General features: G+C 37.6%; 1 protein-coding gene across 1 annotated transcript in view; it reads right to left on the bottom strand.

Moving 5' to 3' along the window:
* Window positions 1–2,345: 2,345 nt before the first annotated feature.
* The window catches only part of SLC20A2 (solute carrier family 20 (phosphate transporter), member 2), a 91,811-nt gene continuing 82,575 nt past the window's right edge, over window positions 2,346–11,581 (bottom strand). The window contains exon 11 of the mRNA XM_006859919.1: window positions 2,346–2,844. Coding sequence (XP_006859981.1) covers window positions 2,680–2,844 — 165 coding nt within the window. The 3' untranslated portion in view covers window positions 2,346–2,679. The remainder of the gene's footprint in view (window positions 2,845–11,581) is intronic.

Genomic DNA, 11,581 nt, shown 5'->3' with positions numbered 1-11,581 from the left:
ACTGCCCCAAGCACTACCCACCATTTTGGCTCCTTCATAGTACTGAACGGTTTAAAATTCAGAAAGGTGTGCAACAGGGTTGTATTCTTCCACCATACTTTTTCAACCTGTATGCTGAGCAAATAATCCTAGAAGCTGGGTTATATGAAGAAAAATGTGGCATTAGAATTGGAGGAAAACTCATTACCAACCAGCGATATGCAGATGATACAACCTTGCTTGCTGAAAAGTGAACAGTACTTAAAACATTTACTGATGAAGATCAAAGAGCACAGCCTTCGGTATGGAGGGCATCTCAATGTAAAGAAAACAAAAATCCTCACCACTGGACCAATAAACATCATTCTTATCAATGGAGGAAAGATTGAAGTTGTCAAGGATTTCATTCTTCTTGGATCAATTATCAACACTCATGGAAGCAGCAGTCAAGAAATTAAACGACGTATTGCATTAGGCAAATCTGCTGCACAGGAACTTTTTAAAGTGTTGAAGACCAAAGATGTTAGCTTGAGGACTAAGGTGCGCCTGACCCAAGCCATGGTATTTTCAATAACCTCATATGCATGTGAAAGCTGGACAGTGAATAAGGAAGACTGTAGAAGAATTGATGCTTTTGAGTTATGGTGTTGGAAGAGAGTATTGAAAGTGTCATGGGCTGCCAAGTGAACCAATAGATCCGTTTTGGAAGAAGTGTAGCCAGAGTGCTCCTTGGAGGCCACGATGGCCAAACTTCATCTCTAATACTTTGGACATATTGTCAGGAGGGATCATTCAGTGGAGAAGGATATCATGTTTGGTAAGGTGGAGGGTCAGAGAAAAAGAGGAAGAACCCCAGCGAGATGGATTGGCAAAGTGGTAGCATCAATGGGCTCAAGCATGGCAACAATTGTGAGGTTGGCCCAGGACCAGGCAGTGTTTCGTTCTGTTGTGCATAGGGTCGCTAAGAGTCAGTACCGACTCAATGGCACCTAACAACAACAACAACAATAGTCTGGCTAACTTGCAAGTGAAGGGGGGAAAGGCTAAGATACCCCTTTAACCCAGGGGCAAATCCTGCAGTCGGATGCTTTATTACTGAAGGATCACAGTGAGGATTCAGGATGCGAGGTCTCTGGCTCATTCATTTCTTTCATTGTTCATTTTCTGCAGCAAATATGCAACAGTAAAACATAAAGAATGAAAAATACTTGAAAACTAGAAGTGACTAAATTATACAGCATTTCGTTTTGTGGAAACTCCAAAAGAAAACATTATGTAGATATTTAGAAAAAAAACTTTAGAGGCAACTTTTAAGGGGCAATTTTTTATTATAAATTTAATATGGTTGATTAATGAAAAATCACAATGAAATACCGATAAAATGTTTTTGTCAATATAAAAATTTTAGCAGCATTTCCATAGTTTCAGGCTCTATCATTTGTTACCCTCCCCCCAATCAAAACAGAGCATCCAATGGACTACAGTAGAATATCAAGGTGTTCAGCTAAATAAAGGCCTCAAAAGAAATCCTCAAATCCAGTGTATTTCCCAGTATCTCAACCTTCCCCAACCTCCCGCCAAATTTCTAGAACATCAAAGCATATCACAAACCTCACTCGCTTACTTCAATATTTGAGACAAGAATTTTGCTTTCCAGGCCACAGGGGAGGACAGGGCTGAACATTTCAACTGGACTTGATATGTAGTGCTTCATCATACCCCCCATCTGCATGGTCTCCGCACTGACCACAGATACGAATCCATAGCAGTTATCAATACCTGGCGTGTGGCGGCCGGCCGTGGTGGGGGCTGGGAGACCCAAAGTGTGGCAGGGACAAACTGGGTGAATGGGTGCCTGGGGTCATACACATTTCCCTGGGGGGGTTTAAAACACAGCTGGTCTGACTACCTCCCAGGTTAGTGGTAGTGATTAATGACAAGGGGAGATAAACAATATGAAAATATAATACTGGCAGACTATTCCCCTGCTTCTTTGGTACTTTCTAAAGTTCTCAGATCACAAAAGTATAAGGGAAGTACACCATTAAAAAAATTACAGTTTTTAAGTATTTACAGAAACAGTTATGATATATTATTACACAACAATCAATACACAGTATATGAACAACTTCTCCAATGAAAGCACTTGTGAAGTCCAGTTCCAGTATTATTAATACGATAGCACGCTGACTCCATACACACCGGCCTCAGTGGGCACCATACAGCCTGCACCTCACTTATCTTACAACATATTAAACAGGAAAAAGAATCCATCATTTTCCAATGTCTACTTTCCTTTTAAAAGGTTCTAAAAAACTGCCACTGAAATTGTTATGTACAAAGATGTATTGAATACTTAATTCTAGGCAAGGATCTCTATTCTCATTTTGAATATGTTTGAAATAATGCTACCTATTCTATGTATACAATATATATTCTCTATGTAAGTAACCGCACCACGTTATATCACCACGATACCAGTTGAATACACGTTATTATGTACAGTAGTTTTAAGTTAGCTCTGGAAGATGCATCTCGGCAGCTTGGGTGAACAGTGTTGTATGGAACCGTCTGAAAAGGGTCTGTTGGAGCTGGCTGGGAGACACGGTGTGTGTGCATGTGTGAGATGTGGGACACACGTCTCTCCTATACCCACATCCAACCCTCCCTCCAGTGGCCCTCTGGGTGAAAGAAGACCGATCACACATAGGGGAGGATCCCATACATGAGAAGAGCCATAATAGCAGCACTGAATAACCCAGCCACGGGCACGGTCACAAACCAGGCCACAAAGATGTTCCGGAAGAGGCGCCAGTCCACAGCCTTCCGGGAGCGGATCCAGCCCACGGCAACCACTGAGCCCACCTGTGAGACACAAGCATTTTAGAGTAAAAACATGGACCCACATATTAAAGGTGATATACAAAATTAATCTCAGAAGTAAATGACATGGCTTAGCTACCCTTCCTTTTCCCTACATTTCCTTAAAGTGTCTAAAGTGGTCTAGTTTTTAGATATACTTATTTTAGAATCTTTGTCTCAGCATCCAGTTTGAATGCACTTTCCCCATGTATATTCTGATGCCCCTGAATGAAATTTAACCAATTAACTTATTTCCATTGTAGTGCTGTAGGATCAGCACTGGAACGTGAATCATAGATCAGCAGTTCAAACCTACCAGCTGCTCCTAGGAAACCCTATAAAGGGTCTCTATCAGTTGAAACAGACTCAATGGCACTTAACAACAAAACATTCTCTCTGTACCTTATAAACTAACCATGAACACCCTTGCTTTAAGTATTCTCCCCATAGCAAACTGTTTACTACAACACATGAATCTGCTTTAATTGCAAATGAAAGGGCAATAATGTAGCCTTACACTAGCAGGACCATAAAATGTTGGAATGGAGGACAATTCTGAGAATACCTAATCCAATGAATTTTTTGGAGGATAAAACAGGATCATATTAAGAGCTCAAGGAGACATAAATCAGTGTCTGATTGAAAACTGATTTAAATTGGTTTTAAAGTTTTTATTTTAAATTAGTTTACTTTACTGTCTCAAACTACCTTGTAGTTCTTGAGTTGTAGCTAAGTAAAAAAATTAACCAGGGCAAAAATAACAAATATTGATAGATCTAAAAATCATGCCAATAAAATTATATTTAATAGATTATTTTGAAAACTGATTCAAGATTGTTTCTAAACATGTCTTCTGGCTTGTTAAAGGTTTAAAGAAAAAGACTAAAGGTATACTTGTTAGGTGCCATCGAATCAGTACCGACTCATAGCAATCCTATGCACAACAGAATGAAACACTGCCTGGTCCTGGGCCAACCTCACAACTGTTGCTACATTTAAGCCCGTTAATGCTGCCACTTTGCCAATCCATCTCACTGGAGGTCTTCCTCTTTTTCTCCGACCCTCCACCCTAGCAAACATGATATCCTTCTCTAGTGACCAGTCACTCCTGATAATATGCTAAAGTATGAGAGATGAAATTTGGCCATCCTGGCCTCCAAGGAGCGCTCTGGCTGCACCTCTTCCAACACAAATTTATTTGTTCTTTTGGCAGACCATGGCACTTTCAATATTCTCCAACACCATAACTTAAATGCATCAGTTCTTCTAAGTCTTCCTTAGTCACTGTCCATCTTTCACATGCATATGAGATTACTGAAAATACCATGGCTTGGGTCAGGCACACCTTAGTTCTCAAACTGACATCTTTGCTCTTAAGCACTTTAAAGAGATCTTGTGCAGCATATTTGCCTAATGAGATATATCATTTAATTTCTTGACTGCTGCTTCCATGAGTGTTGATAGTTGATCCAAGCAAAATGAAGTCTTTGACAACTTCAGTCTTTCCTCCATTAATATGATGTTGTTTATTGGTCCAGTGGTGAGGAATTTTGTTTTCTTTACACTGAGGTGCAAACCATACTGAAGGCTGTGGTCTTTGATCTTCATCAGTAAGTATTTTAAGTCCTCTTCACTTTCAGCAAGCAAGGTTGTATCACCTGTATATCACAGGTTGTTAATGAGTCTTCCTCCAAACCTGATGCGTTTTTCTTCATATAATCCAGCTTCTCGTATTATTTGTTCAGCTTACACATTGAATAAGTATGGTGAAAGAATACAACCCTGGCACACATATTCCCTACATTTAAACCATTTTGTGTTTCCTTGTTCTGTTTGAACAACTGCCTCTTGGTCTATTTTAAGGTTCAATGAGCACAATTAAGTGTTCTGGAATACTCACACTTTGCAATGTTGTCCATATATTGTCATGATCCACAGAATCAAAAACCTTTGGGTACTCAATAAAGCATAAGTAAACCTATTTCTGCTTTCAGCCAAGAGCCATTGGAGAGCCAGCAATGATAATCCTTTGTTCCACTTCCTCTTCTGAATCTGGCTTGAACCTCTGGAAGTTCTCTGCCAATGCATGCTTGCAGCCGTTTTTGCATTATCTTTAGTAAAACTTTACTTGCGTGGGATATCAGTGATATTGTCTGATGATTTCTGCATTCTATTGTGTCACATCTCTTCAGAATTGGCTGAAATACGGATTTCTTCCAATCAGTTGGCCAGATGGTTGTCTTCCAAATTTCTTGGCATAGATGAGTGAATACCTCCAGCGCTGCATCACTTTGTTGGAAGATTTCAATCTGTATTCCATCAATTCCGGTGCCCTGTTCTTTGCCAATGACTTTAACACAACTTGGACTTCTTCCTTCAGTCTCATTAGCTCTAGGTCATATGCTACCTCTTGAAATGGTTGAACGTTGACCATTTCTTTTGGGCACAGTAACTGTGTATTCCTTCCATCTTCTTTTGATGCTTTCTGCATCATTCAGTATTTTGCCCATAGAACCCTTCAGTCTCAAGGTGAGGTTTGAATTTTTCTTTAGTTCCCTCAGCTGAGAAATGCTGAGCTAGAAAATGGAAATAATAAATACAGTGCCCATAACATCTCATGCCTCAGACTAGACTTGTTAAGCCCTGACAGAGGTTAATGGAGTGCCTTGGATGGACTTTGAAGATTTTCATGAAATTTGCTTTATCTCTACTGACCCTGAAAGACTTAAGAATCAGCAGTAGCCAATGAGGTTCAAGTAGGAAAGGAGATTTACAGCAACCAATGGCTAAATATATATAAACAAAGAGCAGTATTTAAAATTTTATATGGAGGCAAACAGGGACCCCCCCAAAACAGTACCACACTTAAAAGGCAGTGAGTCTGACATTTCATCTAACCAATATGCAATTCATCAGCATATCTGGAGTTTCTTGGCGGTGTAAACTGAAAGGTGGCTGCTAACTGAAAGGTGGAAGATTGGATTCCCCCAATAGACACTTCTGAAGAAAGGCCTATTGATCTACTTTGGTAATTTAGTTATTGAAAGCCCTATGGAGCATAGTTCTACTCTAACACACAGCAGAGTCAATTCAATGGTAACTGGTGGTGTCCGTATTTCTCCAACAGAACAACTAAGAACCTTCATCACAGGCCTTCTGAGGCAACCAAAGGACTGTTGTTTTGTGCTGTGTAGTCAATTCCAATTCAAAGTGACCCTATAACACAGAAAAGAACTGTCCTATTGATTTCAAGTCTTTGTCACCAGTGTACTGAATGAACCTGCTAATCCAGTTTAAAAGTTCTTAGAACATGCCAGACATTACCCAGTAATCATTACAATAACGCTCTCTATGCCCAATTGTTATTATAAACCATTGTAGCTGGGCTGTACCTACATCTGACATTCATGGCCTGGGACTCTCTGTACTCAGTCTCTCCAGAGTACTTCCTTTTCCATGCCCTTTTAGTTGCTCTGGATTACTTAGGGAGAATGTGCTCAGGTTTTAAGTTTGCTCCCTTTTTATCTTACCAATGCTTTAAAAACAAAACAAAACAGTAATAATATTACAGCAAATTTATTATCACAGAAGAGGCAAATAATTATCTAGAAACTTCTACCACCATATTTATATTGTTTTTATAAGTATACCTCTTTATATTCATTTTTCCATGAACTTTTTGAAGCCTCCTTGTATGTACTTTTAATTATTGTTACTGTCAAGTGCCACAATGTCAGTTCTGATTCAGCGACCCTATATATGGTTTCTGAAGAGAAAGAGCAGCTGGTGGGTTTGAACTTCCGATCTTGCAGTTAGTAGTCCAGTGCTTATTCTACAGCACCACACCAGAACTCCTATTTGTATTATAATTATAAAATTGATTGTTAGTTAAAAGCGGGGCATTTAGGAAAAAAAAAAAAAATATATATATATATATAAATATATATATATATAAATATATTGAAGTGCCAACTAATTGGTTCCCACTCATAGCGACCATGCACAGGGTTTCCAAGGAGTAGCTAATCGGTTTTAACCACTGACATTGTGGTTAGTAGTCCAGTGTTTATCTGTATGGAGTCCTGGTGTGGCACTGTAGGATAGGCACTGGACTGCTAACCACAGGGTCAGTGTATATAATAAGGGGTCTTATTTCCAGCCATTTACTCTGTTTTTGTATGAGTATGAAGAGGCTTCTAGAAGTGTGTAGAAAAATTCCATTATTTTTTGTTTCCATTTTCCATGAACTTTTTGAAACCTCCTTGTGTGTACTTTAAATTATTTTCTTATATTTTACTTTCTATTTGGTAAGGTTAGTTTCTCCTAATGTCTTTTTAAATCACCTTATGTTCTTACTAAAAATTTCTACCAAAATAACTTCAGTTTCATTTTGCAAAAAAACTTCCAAGAAAATTTCTATATTTGGAGAGAACTGGTTATTTGTTATGAAATCTAGTTTTCCCATTCAGTAGCACAGTGTAATACACAATAATACAGTTGACCAGGTTTTCTTTCAAACCTCTACACAAAATGCAGTGCTTTTTTCATATATGAGCATCACTCACAGTTTTTATTAGGATTATGCTGAAATACCTTTATTTCTGCTACAATTATAGTGTGTTGTTTTTTTTCTGACTGGCTACTGCTGACAAGTAAACTTCAGATTTTTGTATTTTTATCATAAATCTGCTAATTTTTACTGAACCCTAGTATTGTTTTTCAGAAATAAACACCAAATTTTATCATTGGCATATATTCTCAATGCTGTTGTTAGGTGCCATCTTGAGTCTGTCTGACCCATTGCAGTGCCTAATCCTCTGCCATCCTCACAATCGTTTTACCTGAGCCCACTGCAGCAGCAGCCACGGTGTCAATCCATCTCATTGAGGGGCTTCCTTTTATTTCAGTGACCTTCCACTTTACCAAGGATGATGCCCTTTCTCTGGAGACATGACAACATGCACAAAGCACATGAGATAAAGTCTTGCCATTCTCACTTCTAAGGAACATTCTGGCAGTATTTCTTCCAACACACGTTTGTTTATTTTTCTGTTGTCCCTGGTACTTTCAATATTCTTTGCCAACACCATAATTCAAAGGCATCAATTCTTCTTTGAGCTTCCTTATTTATTGTCCAGCTTTCAGCTGCATATAAAGAACTTGGAAATACTCTGGCTTGGGTCAGGCGCACCTTAGTACTTGATAAATGATCATAGATATATTTTGAATGTATTGATATGGCAGACCCATATATCCTTCTTGGATTCAAAATCAGCACATATTTATTTAGCACCTATAGTGGTGTGACACTGTAGGATAAAGCACTGGACCAAAAAACGGGTCAGTTTGAACTACAAGATCAGTTGTTCAAACCCACCAGCTGCTCATCGGAAACTCTATACAGGGTCGCTGTAAGTCAGAACCAATTTGACAGCACTAAACAACATAGTAGGCCAAGGAGCTCTGGTGGTATTGTGAGTTAAACATTGTGCTGCTAACTGAAAGTTGGGCGGCTCAAATCCATCGCCACTCTGTAAGAAAGATGAGGCTGTCTGCTCCCATAAAGATTTACAGTCTCATAAACACTCTGGAGCACTTCTACTCTGTCCTGGGGGTCGCTGTGAGTTAGTATGGGCTCAGCAGCAGTGGGTAGTGGGTATAGTGGGCACTGACTGTTGATGAGAAGCCCTGCCCCGTTCACTGAGCACACTTCCCTGTGACTTGGTGCCACTGAGTTGTTCTTGTATAAGTCTGAGGATGTCATGGATTAGCATCTTAATGTTTCACGTAAACACGGCTTCTTATTTTTTGTGGTATTTTGAGTCAGGTGTTAAGTCACTCAGCATACGCTTCATGGAACAAGATAGAGAGTTTCCAGTTTTGTTTTTTTTTGTTTTTCTCTGATATTGAAGGAAAGATTTTATCATAGGAGAATGATCTATTCTTTAAAAATTGAAAAGACTGAATAACGAGTCCATCTGGACAGGAGTCAACAATAACCCTCCCCACCCCAAGCCATTGCACATTTTGAGGAAAAGAAATTTTTTGAAAAATTTCCTTAATTTCATTCTACTGCTCTGTTCAGGTTTTTACATTTTGTTTGACATTTTTTTGTCAATATTTTTCATGTATAGTTTTGTAGAAAATAATTTATTTAACAAAGGAGTCATGCCCTTAGTGCAAAGCAGTGTGGTTTCTCTTATAATTAAATAAAAACATTTTCTATTTCAGATGTTATAATGTCTTTTGTATATAACAATTTCTCCTTCTTTTTTTTCTTAATATGATTCTAGTCTGTATGATTTTGAGTAGCCTCTTTCCTTTGCTGCCCTCCATTTTTGTTTCTAAATTATTTTGTATCTATGCTTATATTATTCTTCCTATTTCCTCAGAATAATTATCATTGTGTACTTTTTTTAAAGTGCCCAATTTGAATGTTTGTTTGTTTTTTCATTTCATTTTGCTTGATTAAATGAAAATATTGGAAAATAAGACATTTTATCTGAGCATAACTTTGGCTGCCAGAGGTTTTGCTATGTGTGTAAACACACACACACACATTTCTTATTATTTTACAAGAAAGCTAGCATTGCATTTTTTATAAGTTCCTTGATTTAATTACTATTTAAAAGAATATTTAATCTAAAATTAGGGGGTGATAAAGGCACGAAGTTATGGTGTTGGAGAATACTGAGAGTGCCATGGGCTGCCTAAAGAACAAACAGATGTGTGTTGGAAGAAGTGCATCCAAAGTGCTCCTTGGAGGCCAGGATGGCCAAACTTCATCTCTCATATTTCAGACATATTGTCAGGAGGGACCAGTCACTGGAGAAGGATATCATGTTTAGTAAGGTGGAGGGTCAGAGAAAAAGAGGAAGACCCCTAGTGACATAGATTGGCAAAATGGCAGCATCAATGTGCTCAAGAGTGGCAACAATTGTGAGGTTGGCCCAGGACCGGACAGTATTTCGTTCTGTTTTGCATAGGGCCACTATGAGTCAGTACACCAACTCGATGGCACCTAACAACAACAACAACAACAACAACAACAACTTCCTTTTAAATACGTTGAGTATGTTTCCAGGTTGTTTTTATGCGTTAGAATTATTGAAAGGTATAAGAACCAGAGAGCATGAGTTATAAAGTTAAATTAGGTATTATAATCCTAAATTTTGTACTTAGCAGTGTTTCCTACAGATGCTGTTTCAAATTCAAAGGCTTGAGGGGTGATCATCTATGTTATGATCAGAGATAAATAGATAATTCACAAAAAGAATAAACCCAAATTACCACAATCTGAAATGAAGAAATGTGAACAGCACCATGCTGAATTTTTCTTAAAGGATGCCCAGATAAATGTTTATAGTCAGTCATGGTCACTGTGCATGGGTTTTATTCAAGGTGGCTTAAAAACCTGAGAAAACAGAATGAAAAGATAATGGAGTTTTTCAACAAACTTTTAAAGCTCCTTGTGTTAAGGCTACAGACCAAATTTGACTAGAGCTCATAGAAGGGAAATGTCATATACATCTGTGGACAGTTTTAGTTTCAACATTAGCTTCAAATTCTTTAGTTAAAGCTTTTTTATCTTAAGTGGAGGTATTATCTCAGGAATATATCTAATAAACTGAGTCCTCCAATATGAAATTTAAAAAATGTATATGCCTGAAAAAGAATATAAAACTTATATTTAAAGCAGATTCACAATATATATGGAATCTGCAGTAAATTGTGATAACATGACTTTTCTGACAATTCTTTTTAAAAATATATATTCAGTTAACGTTTATACTATTTAACATAATGGGGTTTTAGAAATCTTTTAAATAGGGTACAATAAAATTTAAACTGTACATTTTATCTATGTGTACTTAGCAATAGAAGGAAGCATGAAAAATGTCACCCATCCATATAAATTCATATGCTTACTTTAAGCAACACTTCCATTTTTTTCCTGCCAAGTTTGCAACTTTGGTCACCCTCTAGTGTAGGGACTCTAAGTAAGAAATCTAAAAAGTACATAGAAGAGGAAGCAGAGAGCTGGCTAAATCAAGCACAGGGTAATTATTCCTGAAAAAATTAATGGGATTCAGTTCGGATTTTATATGGACATCAGTGTCCTTTGAATGTTTCCAGATTCATGTCTGCACCTACATATGGCCTCATGCTAACACCCCCTCCCACATTTCTTGTATTTAATCCCACACATGCCATGTTGAGACTGTCGCATGAAGAACTATGTTGTGTAAGAGAGAAAGTGTTATGGGATGAATGGCCACTGTGAACTCTTGTTTGCATTTATATTATCTGGACTAGGTTTGATGGATTGCTCTTCTATGATACTGTCAAGTAGTAGATATCCCTTCCCCACTGAGTGACTAGTTTTGGGATTTGTCTAGGAAACCATGATCAATAATACTGATTAAATAAACTATAATCCAAGCTGAACTCTGCCTCAAGTGTATTTTATAGATGACATGCATAGTAGTCCCATACTAAGAAGGCTTGTTTAACAATTACCAACAAGCTAATTTAATTCTAATTATTATAAACTCTAAGGAAATAAAACCTCTTATTATTGTCAGTATAAATACTTAGAATAATGATTAACATACATTTACTTATTAGGAGACTAAACAAACTAGATACAAATGCTTATACAATACTCCCTCTACTAAAGCATAAATATAAGTATTGGGGAAATGGCATTTAAAGATAAATATAAGAGTTTAACCAAGTT

Source organism: Chrysochloris asiatica, unplaced genomic scaffold, assembly GCF_000296735.1.
Source record: "Chrysochloris asiatica unplaced genomic scaffold, ChrAsi1.0 scaffold00035, whole genome shotgun sequence".
Taxonomy (NCBI): Eukaryota; Metazoa; Chordata; class Mammalia; order Afrosoricida; family Chrysochloridae; genus Chrysochloris; species Chrysochloris asiatica.
Note: the sequence above shows the minus strand (reverse complement) of the source record. Positions and strands in the feature narration are given on the sequence as shown.